Source organism: Crinia signifera, chromosome 4, assembly GCF_055691185.1.
Source record: "Crinia signifera chromosome 4, ASM5569118v1, whole genome shotgun sequence".
Lineage (NCBI taxonomy): Eukaryota > Metazoa > Chordata > Amphibia > Anura > Myobatrachidae > Crinia > Crinia signifera.
The window spans coordinates 143,089,250-143,108,051 of NC_139220.1; the positions used below are offsets into that span (position 1 = coordinate 143,089,250).

The 18,802-nt window shown below is 43.1% G+C and overlaps 1 protein-coding gene across 1 annotated transcript in view; it reads left to right on the top strand.

The window, feature by feature from the left end:
* The window catches only part of SLC38A1 (solute carrier family 38 member 1), a 62,271-nt gene that overhangs the window by 13,876 nt on the left and 29,593 nt on the right, over nucleotides 1-18,802 (top strand). The window contains exons 4-7 of the mRNA XM_083182646.1: nucleotides 2,372-2,487; nucleotides 9,570-9,643; nucleotides 11,399-11,491; nucleotides 13,622-13,694. Coding sequence (XP_083038772.1) covers nucleotides 2,372-2,487; nucleotides 9,570-9,643; nucleotides 11,399-11,491; nucleotides 13,622-13,694 — 356 coding nt within the window. The remainder of the gene's footprint in view (nucleotides 1-2,371; nucleotides 2,488-9,569; nucleotides 9,644-11,398; nucleotides 11,492-13,621; nucleotides 13,695-18,802) is intronic.

Genomic DNA, 18,802 nt, shown 5'->3' on the forward strand with positions numbered 1-18,802 from the left:
AGCAGTACCAATCTCTGGCTCAGATCTGATCCACATGGGACTGCAGACTGGAATTACAGACAAAACACACCGGATTTGACACTTTTTATCTTGATTTCTTGGCCCAATACATTGAAATTTGATTTAAAGGGCCTAAATCAGCCTAGTGGATGGGCACCTTAACTGTGCACCTAAACAAACTATGTTGCAATGCAGGGGGGCAATTTCATGTATTTTTGCATGCAGGGTAAATCATATATATTATTTTTAGAATGTGATTTTTCATGATGCTCCCCTTTTCTCCCTTTATTCTATAAATGAGGTATCAGTTGAAAGATTAAGATCTCCACTTCTGACGAATTGTTAATTTACAATTGTATTGTTTGTTTACAAATCAAAGTTAATAGTGTGTTGGGGTGTCACATGCTAAGCATCTGATAACACGAGGAAACTATAGAACCATAATAACATTTAAAACCCGTTTTAGATTTCACAATCTTTACCATAACTTACTCATAACAATGGAAGAAATTATACTATAACTTTCATGGCTTCACTTTAAGTTATAAACATTTACCATAAACTGACAGTGCTGCCATTAGACTGCTGTGCAGTCTCTATCCCCCCATCACTGCATGAAAAACATGGGGGATTCCACCCACTCATAAGACTAGCAGCACTGATACATTACCGCTTGTGCTGCTACCATACCGCTGTGCAGTCTCTGTCCCCTCCACACACACGCACACCTGACAGCTAAAACAGAGGCCGCTCAGCTACTTAGAACTCCTGCACCTCAGCCTCACTGCCAGACGCACACATGTGACATGCGGCCCCAGTTGGAGACCGACCCCTGACACCGCCTCCTGGCTGACAGCAGAGCCTCGTGCTCGGTGTAACTACATCAGGACGAGTGCACGTGGACCTCAGTACATGCCAGAGAACCTGCAGGCTGCACCACATCCCTGCTTGCAAAGCCGCGGGACGAACAGTTGGCGCATACAAAGGCAGCGGGAACAAAGGCTGCTAACCTTCCAGACCTCAGGTGTAGCTAGCAGTGGGGATCGCAGCACAGGCCTCTATACACAGTCCCTGATACATCCTTCCCTGTCTCTGCCAAGAGGTCTCTCAGTGATCTAAACTCCTTTTCTATAATAAGGGGAAGGGCTCCTCCTGAGGTATGTGTAAAATTAAAGGAAAAATAAATAAAACATACTAGGTGGCCCGGAAGAAAATTATGAGCCGTTTTTCTCCCTTAATCCTTAACCAAAATCCATAAATGAGGTACCATTTTAAAGATTAAGTTCTCTGCTTCGGACAAATTGTTAATTTTAAATTACATATTGTGTTGTTTGTTTAAAAATCAAGGTTAAACATTGACTTTTGGCCCTAGAGTTCTTTACTCCTAGAGTTCTTTCGTTGATACTGATCAGTTTTGCTCGGCTACTCAAAATGGCTACAAATGAAATGGTTCTTTTTTCATCCTACTATAAAACACCAACCTAATCAAAAAATTAATCATATATTCTTTAAATGCGAAATTTTTGCACGGCCCTCCAGTACTGGCTGATTTTGCATGTAGTCCACATGTGCTGGACAGATTTATTTAAATTGTACCGCAATTTAGATTTGAGTTTTGAAACACCCCTCCAAATCTAAATCTGCATATTCACATTTCTTCACCTACAGTGTAACATGGTTTCACCAAATTGTAAAATTACTATTTATGCTTTGTTCACTACGAATCACTACCAATTGGTTTACAAAAAGATGACTAGCAGTCACACTAAATAGCATGGCTTGGTTTTTGCTCTGATTCATAGATTATGTTCCACTGATATACATTATGGGTAATATTCAAAGCTGGTGCGAGCGGCCAGCGAGGGGGTTAAATGGCGGAAAACAAGTGATCCTCACTGTTTAACCCCCGTGCAGGCCGCACTCCGTATTCAATGTTCCGGTGAGTGACAGTGAGGATTCCCCTAAACAGCAAGGCTCGCGGCTGATGCAGGGAGCCCTCTGCATGTAGCTGCGAGTCTCGCTGCTTCTGCGGCCACATACGCCGATTCCCCCTCACTCCAAAAACAGAGCGAGGGGGACTCGGAATATGTGGGGGGATCAGTTGAATACTGACCGGTCGAGCGATGATAGTGAGCAGGCAGCACTGCTCGCTGTCACCGCTCGCCCCCGGCATTGAATACACCCCTATGACAGGGTTGCTGAAGCTACAGTATATGCTATATCTTAACATTCTATACATGATGACATTCAGTATATTCAAATATTCTGGGGTTGACATTCTGATTGTTTGCCAGCAGTATTAATAGTGTTTTAAAATGTATATTTTAAATGTTAATAATTTTTATTCACTGCAAGCATTTACCATCTGCAGAGTCCTGGCATGACGTCTATTGGAATGTCTGTCTTTAACTTGAGCAATGCCATTATGGGAAGCGGGATTCTGGGCTTGGCTTATGCTTTGGCGAACACAGGAATAATTTTATTTGTGTAAGTATTTGACATATGTATGTTATTTGCAAATTATGTATAACATATTATGTATGTGTTCTCTATTTCATAAAATAATGTGCAGTTTTGTAAGGACAACTACCTGCAAATTTGTTATTGTTGTGGTCTTTACAGATATTACAGAACATCATAATTCAACAAGTCTGCTTAAGAAAACATCACTTGGGTGTATAAATAGTTAAATTCTACATAAGCATGCCAGATTTAACAGCATTTTAAATACAGATGTCTTCATACACATCTCTGTGTATGAAGACATCTGTATTTAAAATGCTGTTAAATCTGGCATGCTTATGTAGAAGTTAACTATTTATACACCCAAGTGATGTTTTCTTAAGCAGACTTGCAGGAGTGGGCTGTCAGTGTTTGCTTCTGCCATTTAATATGCAAGACTTGAATATTTTGTGTGACTGAGTCTGTATACAGAACACAACAGATAAGCTGTGGCTGCTACATTATAGCTCTTTATAGACTACATTATAGTCTCTTATTCAGAGACTCAGTTGCACACATATATACATATACAAGTGTCATATATCGAATTAATCAGCAAAAATGATGCCTAATACTAGCATTGTCATATGGAAAAGGGGTGTGGATTGTTTGGTCTACAACAACTAGGTCGACAATCATTTGGTCAACACCACTAGGTCGACATGCAGCAAGGTCGTCATGGGTCAAGGTCGACTGGACATAAGGTCAACACAAGCATTAGGTCAACATGGGGTTTTTCACTGTTTTTTTACCCGAATGTCGACATGGACACAGTTTGAAGTGCACCGCATCCCCTCGCTTCGCTCGCAATGCTTCGGGCACGGTGCTGATATACAGACCACACTGTGCTAGAAGCACTACAGCAGACAGCGACACCCCAGGCAGGGAAGAGGAACTGCATGGGTTTTCAAAGATATCAGGTGCTAGAATGAACACTAGGGTAATTGGCAATAAAAATTAACCCTAGAATGTGTGTGTGTGTGTGTGTGTGTGTGTAAATACATGTGGTAGCTCTAAATTAAATGTCTACCTCAGGGCTTGACAAATGTTTTAATAATCTAGGAGCCAGGATGAAAGTGTAGGAGCCAGACAAACTAAAAATAGGGGTAGTGCGTGCCGAAGCCGTGGACAAAAATTTACAACACAATGCCTATTACACATGTCAAACACTCATTGCATGTTATTCCACATGCCATAATGCCCATTACACGCTATACCCCACACCATAATGCACATTACACATTATGCCACACACCACAATGCCCATTACACATTATGCCACACATCGTAATACCTATTACATATTACAACACACACCGTAATGAACATTACATGTTCTACCAAACACAGGCATGCCCATTACACATGAAGCCACACTATAATGTCCATTGCCAGTGGCGTAACTCCCGGAGGCAATGGAGACATTGACCGCCGGGCGTTAGCCACTGGGGGGGCACTGAGGAGCCGGCACCAGGAGCCTGTGACTTCTGCAGTAAGAGGTAATGTACCTGCTGCTGCAGTTGTCACAGGAAAGTAGGAGCCAGCACCACAACTATGGGGGCATGACCTGACGCAGGAGCCAGATCAAAGTGAGTGCCGATATCACTGCTGCAGCAGCCAGGTCATAGGTGCAGGGTAGGGATGAAAATGAAAGTAAACTACAGTTCCTAGCAGCCCTTGCGGAAAGGAAGCTCAGGGCTGCTGGGAGCTTTAATGTACTTTTAGTTTCTTCACTCACTGACAGTCACTGTAATGCTGTCAGTTCTCTGGCAGCCAGATGAAGAGGGGGCTAATAATCTCAGCTCCTCACACACCTTCCCAGCCTCCCAAGAGTTTTTATGAATCACCCTAGCAGGCTTCGAGCAGCAGCCCAAAAAGGGGGCGGGGCTAAACGGCAGGCTCTACAGCATCATGGTGAGTGTGACAGGAATGTGCACTATATATTTATCTGTGTACGTTACTATTGTACTGTATGTGTGCATGGGTGTGACTGTATATGTATGATACAGGTGTTTGACTATGTATATTTGTGAGTGAATGTATGCAATGGTGTATGTATGCATGTGTGTGACTGTGTGTGTGTATGTATGTGTATACATATATATGGGGGACAGTGTTTGGTGATGGGGGGGGACAGAAATCCTAGTTTCAGCTACTACATTCTGAAGTTTGCAGGCGCTGTCTGTAGATCTGGGGGTCACTTATGCTATGTATGTGTAGTTGGGGGGGCACTACCATCTTTGCCGCCTCCGGGCACCTTATATGAACTTACGCCACTGTCCATTGCATATAATACCACACGCTATAATGCTTAGTACATATTATGTCACATAAGTGCCGCGCTTACCTACATGCTTATTGCTACGGGTTGCATGCCCTTTGCCAGGGGTCAACATGCCCTGCCTGCCGCCGTCCTCAGGCTCCCGGCGGCAGTCACCTCATGACGCCGGATTGGCTGAGACTCGACGCGAGGGGCGGCGAGTCTCAGTCACATTGAATACTCTCTAAAGACCTGTGACGGAGAATCTCCAAACATGGAGAATCTCCGCAAAAACACGGCGAGTGCATGGCGAGAGAAAAAAAACTCTCGCCATGCACGGAGAATATTCTCATTGAATACTGCCCATAGTCTTCTATCATTCACTAAGCACTTTTATTTGCATTTTAAAGCTCTACTCTAATTTATCTAAATCAATGGTACTTTTAAGAGAAATAAAGTAAGTGTTTCTCCTTTTGTAAACTTGTGCAAATCCTTTCCATAGTGTATGCTCATATCTACTTCCTGTTGGTGTATTAGGTGGGCAGTCTTTTCTATTAACGCCAGCACACAAAACTACTAGAATAATTAAGAAACAAAGTAAAAATAGAAAAATATTCCAACTAAAGAGCCACATTTCACAATTCAACCAGACTAGTGCTATTAGGAATAAGGTATCAAATAAGAATTATAGTCTTTGATTGTTATAATGGGTACACATTGAAACAATGTCGGCACAACAGGTCATTTTGTAATAACATATCGCCTACATCGCACAGCGTGTACCGGGATTGTGTGGTCCTGCGGTCGCTGCAACGGACACTTTATGTGTTGCATCAAACCAAGCAATATTGCTAGCCACCTATACAATGTTAGTGAGGTATGGAGCATAATCATTTTGTTCTTCAGTAACATTGTTCCCTACTGAACAATTTTCCAGCCCTGCAGTGTGTACCCAGCTTTAGACACAAGTCCAAGTCATGCCAAATCAAAAGGTTTTCAATCTCCCCATTCACATACCAAGAAAGGTGAAGAGCAAGGTCAGTGTACACTACAGAAGTTCTACTGGGACAAGCTCAAATAAAGTCCCAGCCTATGGGCCTTATTCTGGTTCACTCTTAGAGGCAAATTCCTTCTCAAATGGACCAAAACCATTTGCACTGGGGCATATATAACATGTGCAGATAGAATTAGATTTGGGTGAGTTATTTTGTTTCTGTGCAGGGAAAATACTGACTGCTTTACTTCCACACTGCAATATAGATCTCACTTTGAAGAAAAACCACACCCAAATCTAATGCTGTGTACACACGGGGGCGATAGGGGCTATAATCGCTGGGAATATGGTCGCAGGCGACCATATTGCCAGTGATGGGAGTGTGCCCCGGTGATAAATCGCCGGGTGCGTGCTCCCGTTTTAAGCCCCATTGTAATCGCTGGTCGCAGGAGCTTGCTCCTGCGACCAGCTAATTACCTCTGCGGCACCGCCGGCAGAGGTTCCCTTTCATCAGCGACCATCTCTGGTCGCTGATGAAAAGGAGACACTGAGCAATATATTGCTCAGCAATATATTGCAAGCAATATATTGCTAGCAATATATCCCCCCCCCCCCCCCCCGTGTGTACGCACCTTAACTCTCTCTGCACATGTTGTATCTGCACCACCTGCAGTGCACATGGGGCCTTATTTTGGTTCATTCTTTCTGACAAAATCCTTCTTAGATGGACAAAACCATGTGCACTGCAGGGGGGCAGATGTAACATGTGCAGAGAGAATTAGATTTGGGTGAGTAATTTTATTTCTGTGCAGGGTAAATACTGACTGCTTTATTTTTACACTGCAATATAGATCTCACTTTGAAGTAAAACCCCACCCAAATCTAATTCTCTCTGCACATGTTACATCTGCCCCCCTGCAGTGCACATGGTTTTGCCCATCTAAGAAGGATTTTGTCAGAAAGAATGAACCAAAATAAGGCCCCTGGTTTTGTCCATTTGAGAAGGAATTTGCCTCTAAGGCCATCATTCAATGCCTCTGATTCGCCATATTTTCTGGGGAATCAGGCAATTCGCCGGGTTTACATGGAATTTTCTCCCTGAAAAAACAATTTGCCCTATTCAATGGGCACAATTCACTGCAAATGAAGAGTGAATGTCTGGCGATTCTCCGTTTGTGATTCTCCGCGATTCTCCAGTGGTTTTCAATGGGGTTTTTAGTGGAATTCGCCGAGAGTGTATTCAATGCTGAAATGGAGAACTGCTTTCTCCATTGATTTTCGCCATGATTCTCCATTTTGTATTCGTCATCTTTTTATGGAGAATTGTTATGTGTACTTGTAAAATAAATGTATTCTTTTCTTTTTTTTTATGTCCAAAAAAGCAGTTTTAATTTTATTTGAAGGTTCTTGTTTTTTTACGGCTTTACAAGCACCTTCTTCTCTCTCCCCCCCCCCCCCCCCCCCCCAGCGAACAGACAGCCAGCTGAGCAGGGGGGGGGGGGTCGGGACGGGGGGGGGGGGGGGACATGATGCGGGAGACGTGAGCTGACATTGGATGGCAGATATGACACTGCAGTGAAGGTGCAGTGTAATGCACGCAGGAGCCGGTGGTCTGAGGAAAGGGGAGAGACCCGGGACACTGCCTGTCTGATGAGTAGAGAGCCCTCGCACAGGACTGGGACGGGACAGCTCCAGCAGCAGCAGACCTCTGGCTGCTGGAGCCGTAAGTCTGCAAATGATGTGCGGGGTACATCTGCCAGTAACAGCTCTCTGCCGGGGGGTTATTATGCTCCCTGCCAAGGGAGCCGGGGATCTGCGGGAAGTGGACGGACACTGCCTCTGAGCAGTAAGGAGATTGGTCCAGCAGTAGCAGAAGACCTCCGGCTCCAGCAGCCCCAGCGCGGTGATAACAGATGTCAGCACTGGGACTGCTAGAGCCGGAGGTCTGCTACTGCTGCTGGATCCGTCCCTGTCCTGAGGCTGTGCGGGGCACCTAGCGGCATCAGCGGGCTCCCAGCTGTCTCATTCACCGCCCGCCCTCCGCCCTGTCACATTCGCCACCCCCCCTCCGCCCTGTATGGTGTGCTGTGCCTCCTGGCTCCGGGGAGCTTTCCCCCGCTGTGGAGCAGAGCCAGGAGGTGAGCGCAAAACACATTACAAGGGCGGGTGGGAGTTCAGCGCTGTGTGTACTCCGGCCCTGCGCCCTGTCTCAATCGCCCTGCGCCCTGGCTCATTCGCCGCCCGCCCTCCACCCTGTCTCCTGGTTCGCACCCAATTCGCTCGCAGGGACGGAGAGCCCCTGGCGAGTTGAATAGGGCAGACGGGAGGCTGCCCAGCGAATCTCCCTACAGGGAGAATTGGGGCGAAATTCTCTGCCTCCCCCGAATTCCACCATTGAATACCTGCCTAAGAGTGAACCAATATAAGGCCCTTGATCACAGCATTCGCCATATTGTCACGTAGGACTGTACCATTCATATATTGTGCATTCATCTTGACATTTTAACCTGCAGTAGAACTTTTCAAAATTGTCCTGTATGCAGCAAAATGTCTGCTACTATTATAACATACATTACTGAAACAAAAAAGACAAAAAATGTATTACAAGTCAGAATATGGTTAGTGAAGAATAATGAGCCAGATAAAGCAAGGTCTAAAGCTGTGTACACACGGCAGCGATATGGGCTATTATAGCTGGAAATATGGTCGCTGGCGACCATATTGCCAGTGATGGGAGTGTGCCCCGGCGATAAATCGCCGGGTGCACGCTCCCGTTTTCAGCCCCAGTCTAATCGCTGGTCGCAGGAGCTTGCTCCTGCGACCAGCTGATTACCTCTTTGGCTCCCCCGGCAGAGGTACCTTTTCATCAGCGACCATCTCTGGTCACCGATGAAAAGGAGACACTGAGCAATATATTGCTCAGCAATGTATTGCTAGCAATATATTGCTGAGCAATATATCTCCCCCCGTGTGTACACAGCCTTAAGCCCCGTACACACGGGGGAAATATATTGCTCAGCCATATATTGCTAGCAATATATGGCTGAGCAATATATTGCTCAGTTTCTCCTTTTTATCAGTGACCAGAGATGGTCGCTGATGAAAGGGAACCGGCGGTGCCGCAGAGGTAATCAGCTTGGCGCAGGAGCAATTAGAACGGGGCACACTCCCATCACTGGAAATATGGTCGCCTGCGACCATATTTCCAGTGATTTCAGCCCCTATCGCCCCCGTGTGTACACAGCTTTTCTTTTTAAAAAGCTGCTGCCTTTAGTTGCACTTCAAAAAAAAAAATGGCTGAAAAATCATCACTTTATTAGACTCAGTCAGTGGATTTCACATTTGTTATGGAAAAGTGAGTCACTTTTCAGCAGCATGATTTTCATGGAGGGAAGTTTTGTGTTGTATTCTGGTTTCACTATAGTTTAAAAGTGTTTTTTATTTCTTGTTTAAATTTTTTGGCCTTGATTTAGAGGTGGATGCTGTGGTGATGTTGCAAGCAAACACCTGGCGAAAGTCTGCATATGCATCCAAGTCGCAATGTTCATGCATCCTGATGGTTACCGCATGGAGACACAACAAATATGGATGCAGGGAGAGTGGTTGTCATTGGGCATTCCTGGGAGGTAACAGCGTAAATCACCATACACACGGGGCGATTTCAGCCAAAGTCACCGGGAGCATGCTGCCGTGACTAGCCCTGCAGTGGTCGCTGGTCGCAGGAGCATGCTTCCCTCAGTAGAGTATCTCATTTTCGTCACAACTTCATATTCTACTATATAATATTTTCCTTTTTCTTTTTTTTTCCCCTAGGCTACTTTTAATTTCAGTGACTCTGTTGTCTATCTACTCTATAAACCTTCTGCTAAAATGTTCCCAAGAAACAGGTACTTATCAACTATTTTTCAACCAACCCATAACGAAACATACAAAGGTATTAGAAATATTTACTAATGTAATGGGAGGGGGGGGATTTCAAAGGTACAGGTGAGTCCCACTACTGCCGTGCTGAGTATAGCAGCTTGCTGTAACAGGATTATGATGTGTATGGATTGCAGCATGCCATGTGAGCAGCCTTGCTGCTGGGCTCCCGTAGACGGGAATGGTATATGCAGGCACCTGACAGTTACAATTGTTAAATATGCATACTGGGATCTATACTGTGATCAGTGTGAAGTATCACAGCAAATCTGTAGCAGGACACATCTGTTGCAAACAAATCAACCGTGGCTAATTGATCTGCCAGGGTTAAGCTGAAGCTTATGCCAGCCTATGATCAGCTAACAGACTACACATAAAGCTGATTTTTGTTCGAATCTGAGGGGGGCTCAAAGAGAAATATACTTTAAATATCCTGATCACGGGTGCCAAGAACATTTTAACCTATAGCAGTAAATTAGCACATCTAATTGAATCCGGCCCTTATAATTGGAAGTGAGAAGGTCATTGGTTAACTTAGCAGTGGGAATTTCATTAGAACATAGAGGGTGAAAGTCCAATACTGCATAGTTCACATGCATTCATTCAAAAGTTGCCTGTATACTAAAAAACATATTAAAGATGTAGCTATCCTGTAATTAGTGTGAATGAATTTAAAAACCCTACACTTTTACCCCTTTCACAACTTAGGGAACTGTTCAGTGTGAAAGGGTCCCGGAAGACTGCCCCATTCCAATGTTCCAGGATTTAATTCCAGTTCTTGACCAGGGTTAGACCTGGGACGGTTGCAGGTCCAGGGGCAGTGTGAATGGGTATCCCAGGTCAATGCTACCGGGTTCTGTTCACTGCAGTGTAAAGGCGCCGCTGAGAGATGCTGACATCTTCCAGTGCCGCCCCGGCGCTGCCTCCCGATTACATCACCCACCTGGCTTTATGCCGCAGCCAGGATTTTGTACCCTGCTTGCAATCGCTTTCTAGTGTAAAAGGGTATTAGGTACTTATGTAGTATCTGGGCGCCCGATTTTTTGAATGTATGCCTTAAGTTAAGGCATACAATCAGATGGGATGCGATATCGCATCGCATACGACCATATCGCATGCGATGCGATGACCCGATTTTTCCATAGGATTCAATGTTAAAATGGACTGAGTCCATTTTAACATGGAATTCAATGGGAAAAAGGGGTCCTTTTCATACCCCTACTATCCAAGTGGGCATGGAGTTGGATATAAACCTGTAGCGAGCCACCGAGCCCGAAGCGTGGCGAGCGTAGCGAGCCCCGCGAGGGGACACAGAATAGCGGGGCTCGCTTCGCTCGCCACGCTTCGGGCTCGGTGGCTCGCTACGCTCGCCACAGGTTTATATCCAACTCCATGCCCACTTGGATAGTAGGGGTATGAAAAGGACCCCTTTTTCCCATTGAATTCTATGTTAAAATGGACTCAGACCATTTTAACATTGAATCGTATGGAAAATTCGGGTCCATCGCATCGCATCCGATTTGGTCGCATGCGATGCGATGTGCCCGATCCGACCCGATTTCTAAATCGGGCGCCCAGATACTACATAAGTACCGGGTATTATATACTTACATTCTGTCTTTAAAATTAGCTTTGAAAGTGCCTCATTTTTAAGAGAACACTCATTTTCTGAATTTTGTTCATGTTGTTTATGAAATAATAGTAACTATTTCTTGATCCAGGTTGCATGGTGTACGAGAAGTTGGGAGAGCAAGTGTTTGGTACTCCAGGACGGTTGTTGGTCTTTGGGTCAACATCGCTTCAGAACACAGGGGGTAAGCATTTTGATCACTGCATACCCAACTAACATTCCGTATTAGCTAATCATGTCTGGTCACTCAATATGTTTGCTTCATTCTTACAATGTGTATACAGTTTTTTTGTAGGTGTAGAATTTTGCATTAAACTGAGGCATACGAGAAATTATTTTATATAACAGAATCTGTGCAGTATATTAGAAATCATATCCAGCTACCAACTAATACACAATTGATGAATGTTTTCTCTAGACAAGGACAGTACTTGAAATGTTATCCCTGTACTTTCTGAAAGGGATGTGCAGTGGTTATAATATTTGAATTCAAGTCTCTTTATCTATGAATTAAATGTGACAACGATTATCAATGATGCAATTCAGTTATTTTAAATTACCGTATTTGCTGGCGTATTAGGCGACTGGACGTATAAGACGACCCCCCAACATTTCCACTCAAAATATAGAGTTTGTTATATAAGTGCACCCGGCGTATAAGACGACCCTCCCACTTGGAGGCATGTTTTTCAGGGGGGAAAAGTAGTCTTATACGCCAGCAAATACAGTAGTTATATAATGGAGGGATTTGGAGGTTTAGAAATGTACAAATGTCCAACAAAAAAACTGATACAATTGAATAATAAGAATTACTACCTTGGCTATAATGCATACAGTTATTAAGTGTTATTGCAAAGTAAGCAGCTGCTCTTTAAGCAACTGCTCAAATTGAATAAACAGCTGGTGTTGGTGCGCTGAAATCTGACCCCCTTACAGGTATTAGTATTTCTTATTGCCAAGTAGACTTTTTATTTGAGACACATGCAATGTGTGGTATGAGTGCTAAAATGACAGGTCACCAAAATGTAGTATTTACTCTGACAGGATGCAATTACAGCTCTAGACCTCTTCGGTGCCTCATATTTATCTTTTTAATTTAGTTTGAGATTATTCATTCAGCGGAAGGGTCTAATAAAGGCCATTTGCCTATGTGGTTGTAGTAAAAAATGTTCAGTGACTGACAAATACTGTTCTGGATTGTTTTAACTATAAAATAACATTACCTCACAAAACCCCAAACAAATAAAGATTTTACCCTTATATAAGAAATTGTGATCGGAGTAATGCAAATTATTCTGTTTATTTGCACACACACACACAAAAAACAAGCCTCAATTGAATTGCCTGATAACACCATCGGGATAAAAATTGCGATAAAGTCCTACTTTTTGTTTGTGTAATACATTTTTGTGATCAACCTTTTCTGTTAATTTTACCACACCTAACCCTTATCTTAATGGTTACTCTTTGCTATTTGGCTTATTAAAGCATAGTGTGCGCGAATGATTACTGAAAAAAAGTAAATTACGGATGTGTTGGTACTTGTGTATTATCACGGCGCCCATCGCATACCACTAAAAAAGGTGCGATGCGATTTTCACGTGAAAAAGGCAAAATGTACAATTAAATATCGCATTGCATGCCAAAAATGGCATGCGATATGATCCCATGCGATTTTTAATTTTACAAGCACCCTGATGGGTGCATACAATGTTAAATGCACCCCCCCCCCCCCATTGTCAACGCGACACCGACTATGAACGACAACCAGAAGCGTGGCGAGCACAGCGAGCCCGCAGGGGGCGGCGGTACACGTCCTCCAACCTTTTCATACCCCCACTATCCACGTCGGCGTGGAGTTGATTTTAGATAGTGTGGCGAGCGCGGCGAGCCACCGAGCCCGAAGCGTGGCGAGTGGACGCGGAATACGAGCCCGAAGTGTGGCGAGCGCAGCAAGCCACCGAGCCCGAAGCGTGGCGAGCGGACGCGGAATACGAGCCTGAAGTAAAGTCATCCGCGTCCCCTCGCGGGGCACGCTGCGCTCGCCATGCTTCGGGCTCGCTGCGCTTGCCACACTATCTAAAATCATCTCCGCGCTGACGTGGATAGTGGGGGTATGAAAAGGTCGGAAGACGCATACCGCTTCCCCTCGTGGGCTCACTGCGCTCGCCACGCTTCGGCCATCTTATGCCAATGATGGTGAAAAAGTAGCTGAAGATAAAATAGTGATGGAAAACTGTTTTGGAGAATGAAATTTAGAATAGTTAAATGCCTATATTATTATCTGATATCCCTTTATTTTCTCTCTTTACAGCAATGTTGAGCTATCTATTTATAGTAAAACACGAACTTCCCATTGTAATCCAATTCCTTACAGGAAAAGAGCTGTAAGTTGACCTTTGCGATTTATGCATTTCACTTTAGTACAGTTTAGAATTGTTAAGTAGTAGTTTTTGGTAACATACCTTTTTACTGTAAGATAATCATTTGAATCATGTAACATGTGAGAAATGAGTATAAAGGCCATCTTATGTAGGGTACACACCAGAATGATTTGGCCTCAATTCCCCCAATTTCAATCCAATTGCGACCCATTGTAAGTAAATTTGGCATGTTTAGATCCGATGCGCGTCCCCGCTGGTTGTTTGGTCGTTTTACAGATCCTGCTGCCTGCAGGTAGGATCTTTTAAAGGATCCATTTAACTGGATACAGATCTAAATCAGATTGGATGTAGATGATTAGCAGATTGTGTGCTCCAACAGATCGTGCGACCATCGCACAATCTGGTGTGTACCTAGCATTACTCTGTCTGTTTGCGTCAACAATATAGCACCAATATTCTACTGGCCCCAGCACTTCCACTTCACCATTCCGTCCCAGAGCTGAGCTAAGCGATTGGTACATTGCTAATGAAATATAGAAATGTTTATTAATATGTATACATTGTTACATATTAATAAATATGACCTTCTCTTACATAAATCATTGTCTGGATGCATTCAACATCTAGATCAACAATTACTTTAGCAACTACTTGGCTTTTTTTTTTTCAATACCTTTAGAAATAGGTATTCAACATTAAAGTGCTAATTTATCATGTTCTCTTGATCCAATTATTAAAAGTAAATAGAAAGATTGAAATAATTCTACTTATATATCTTCATATATTGAACATCAATTTAATTATTTTAATTAGAACTGAAATAAAAGATTTGGAGCTCATATCAGCGTTGCTATTTTCAAAATAACAGCTACTGCATGTAATCTACATAGAAGAAACCAAAGAGGTCATTCAGACCCAATCGACAGGCCATAAATTCACAGCCCGAGGGATTATCGCGTGAGCAGTCCGCCCAAAGGCAGGGAACGCCAGTCCAGTGATCTGTCAATCACCGGCGGCTCCTGCAGTGGCTAGATGGGTGGGCAGAAGATCACCTGTACATGCAGAAAGATGTGGTATATATCTTCAGATATATAGGGCACCGGTAGTGTTGCATAGCCAGCGTGATATATCTGCAAACTACCCCGTTGGTACACACTTGCCGATAGTCCAATGGAACAGCTGATATATTGGCCAATGTGTACGCAAACTATCTATCTGCAGATAATTCTTGTTGTTGCTTATACGGATATTGCTGTGTGACAAGTGTATTCTAATTACACCCCTGACTGAAAAACATTTACACACCTGACTGAAAACATGTAAACATTTCCAGCTTATGCACACACATTCTTTAATGTAGTCTAAACTTATTTGTCATGGTATCATGGTATGCTTTTTGCATGGTATCAGATAAAAACACTCATCATACTGTTAAATATGACACAATAATATCAGTTTTAAGATCTGGAAAACATAGTGAAGATTTAAAACAGTGATTTTGAAAATCAGTCAGTCACACAGCATAGGAGGTAAGAGGGCCGGATGGATGGGCTGACGGCTAATGCAAAAACCTAATAGCCGTGGGAACGACAACAAAGCATATCGAGTGTTCACATGCATCACGACTTTTGTTCACACCTGTGCGAGCAACACAGCAACAATCAGAGCAGCCACATCTGTAGTTTAGTTTATAGCTTTATGTGTATTAGAAAAAGGTAACCAGTGGGACTGAGGGGTGAATTTATGAAGCTTGGAGAAGTGTTATCTATCCCCATAAAGAACGTTATGAGCAAGGTGATAATGGTTCAGCCAATCAGCTCTTACCTGTCAATTTACATATTGTAGCTGATTGGCTGAACCATTATCACCTTGCTCATAACGTTCTTTATGGGGATAGATAACACTTCTCCAAGCTTCATAAATTCACCCCCGACAGAGAGAAGCAGCAGATTTTGAATGTGTAGTGAGATTGGCCTTGCAGCTGAGTCTGTTTTAAGGAAGACCAGTGAGGAGACTGTTGCAATGATCAATGTAAGAGATAATGTAATAGGATGAGAGATTCAGAAAGTGAGAGATCTGGTAAGAAATCTCCAGGGTTTTTTTAAGCAGCAATTAATTACACTGCAAAATCAAACTGGTTTTGCAGTGTAAATGATTGCCGCTTTAAAAACAACTGGATATTACTTTTCAGATCTCTCACTTTATGAATCTCTCATCCTATTACATTTCACCCAATGAGTGCATTATTTAAAAATTTTGCAGTGTCTTGTGTAAGATACATTAGTATTCTAGAAACGTTTTTAAGATGTATGACTTGGTGACAGATTCAATGTGGGGAACAAAGGACAGTTCAGAGTCATGGATTCCTAGGCAGCATGCTTGTGTGGCTATGGTTGATCGTCTAGTTTAGTGATTGAGATATTAGGTTGATAACTACTATTGCCCAGTGAAAATATTATCAATTTTATTTTGGAAAGATTGAGGTGGTAAGACGACATCCCACTCGAAATGACAGAAAGATATTCAGTAACACGGACCAATGCAGATTGTGTGAAATTTGTAGAGGATAGGTAGCTTGAATATAATCCACATACAGATGATACTGAAATCCGAAACAGCTGATCACTTTGACAAGAGACATGACATAACTGAAAAAAGCAGAGGACTGAAGACTGAGACTTGCAGTACTCCCAACACATAGGTCTCAAAAAGTAGGTGGATTCAGAGAAACTTAAGGCTGAAAGAGTGGTTTGAAAGTAGGATGAGAACCAGGATAGGATTATGTCCTAAAGACGTAAAGGTTGTAGTGTTTGTATGAGTACAGTGGTCAACAGTTTCAAATGCAGCAGAGAGATCTAGAAAAATAAGAAGTGAGGGTACTTGTTTAGTTTCACGGCGGCAGATATATCGCATGCGATGTGATTTGATGCGATTTTGTACCCATTCATAACCCCACTATCCACTACTCATGGAGTTGATTTTATATAGTGTGGCGAGAAACCCAGCCCGAAGCATGGCGAGCGTACATGGATTACTTTACAGGTATTTCGTGCCGAGCACAGCGAGCCCCGCAAGGGGACGCGGAATACTTGTAAAGTAATCCGCGTCCCCTCGCGGGGCTCGGTGGCTCGTTGCGCTCGCCACACTGTATAAGATCAACTCCATACGTAGTGGATAGTGGGGTTATGAACAGGTACAAAATCGCATCAAATAGCATCCGATCGCATGCGATTTATCTGTCGCCGTGAAACTAAATAAGTACTAAAGTGAGTAATGGCCTTTAGACTCAGGTGTGATCTTATCATTCACTACTTTAGCTAGTCCCCATCCTATATACATTATGTGGTAAGTTGGGGCCAAGGTTAGGTTTAGGCACTAGATGGAGGTTTGTGTTGCAGGGAGGAGGTTAGGTTGTGGGGTGAAATTAGAGTTAGGCACTAAGGAGGGTACCCAATTATACCCTAAAAAACACCAGTGTGTTTCTATCTAAACAAAAATTCCAGTCTATTGAATTCGATCACCAGGGGAAAACAAAATTCTCTCAACACAAGTTCAGTTTTCAAGCGTCACGGGCAGTTTTTGCTTGAAATCGGGGCAGCTTTCATTCAGTTCGCTATACCTGCCTGAGGCAGGTGAAACAGAACCCAGATGAGCCACAACATACACTGGCTTATTGAAGCAATTTGAATAATTAAATACTGCCCAAAGATGGGAGAGTTAGGGTTATGCACTAAGAGAAGGGTTAGGCTGCTAGGGAAGGAAGGGTTAGGGTTAGACCAGAGGGGGCGTGTTTTGGATAGGCTGCAGGCAGGGAGGTTTAGGGGGTTCGGAGGGGGGTTAGTATGCTTACCTACTAGGTGCCAGGTTCCTGAACATCTCTATGCTGCTATTAGTCTTCTGGCTTCCAGCATCCCAGTTGCAGGGATCCTGATACCAGCCCGCTGAGAGATTAAACAGTAATTTTAGAAAGTGAGGCCTTGTACAAAAAATTTAGCAAGTTGAGCTGGTTGAGGAAGAGCATACAATTTAATTTCAAGTATGTATGTTGTCCGTGAAATAGGCACGCTGATAGTAGCTGATGGGTTGTGTGGGGAAGGGATAAAAAGTGATTTAAATGAATTACATTTAACAAGTCACCTGTGGTTAGAAACCTAAGCAGAGATGAGAGATTGGACATATTCTGTCTGGCAGTGTCCAGAACCTTTCAATAGGAGTGGTCTAATAGTGGGTACACACGGTGCGATTGGGATCGAATCGAATGGTAAACAAAATGCATTCAATTTGACTATATAGTATAGATCTGTACTATATAGTCTTGCCTGCCAAGACTATTTTTCTATTTGATTTATACGACACGGGAGCGTGCATCGGGATAAAATGTGCATCGATTGTAGAAAAATCATTTGATGCCCATTTGAATAGGCAATATTGAATAGAAAAAATAAAGCCTACAGTACCTCACCGCATGTACCCTCTATTTTATGTGAGGAAGTCAGACTTACACCACTGATGTCCGACTTTATGTCATAGTTTTTGCATGTGTTTTATTACATTAGAATATCATAGTTGATCATGGTTAATGTCTATGTAGAATATGATGGGTAGCTGGAGTTTGGTTAAGGTGCGATTCAAAAGAAGTCAGTTTTAAGTTAAAACTATCTGGTCACAGATGTTCACTTTTCTTTAACTTGTTTGTTTAATTGTTTAGTCATATACTTTGGCCCTCATTCTGCTTGGCTCACAAAGCAGCATTAGTTTACTGCTTTGCAAGGCTTGTAGCGCCACTCACTCACATTTTCACCGCAGTGCTGCAAATGGATGTTTTGCATAGACATCCATTCGCAGCCTTACGTGGGCTTTTGTGTATATAAATGCACATCTGAAATTGGCGTAAATGTCAGTATATACCAAAGCTGGGTACACACTTGTCTTATCTGCTGGGATCTAACTCCTGATAAGACTGTTAACAGAATACTACTGGAGATCATTATTTTCTGTGCAAGATTTCTAATGTTAAAAAGTGAATAAATAGTTAAATTAAAAAGAAAATGAAGGCCACGTGCAGTCGCACTCCATTAAAATGAATGGAGAAAGGATGATTGGCTGAGAGT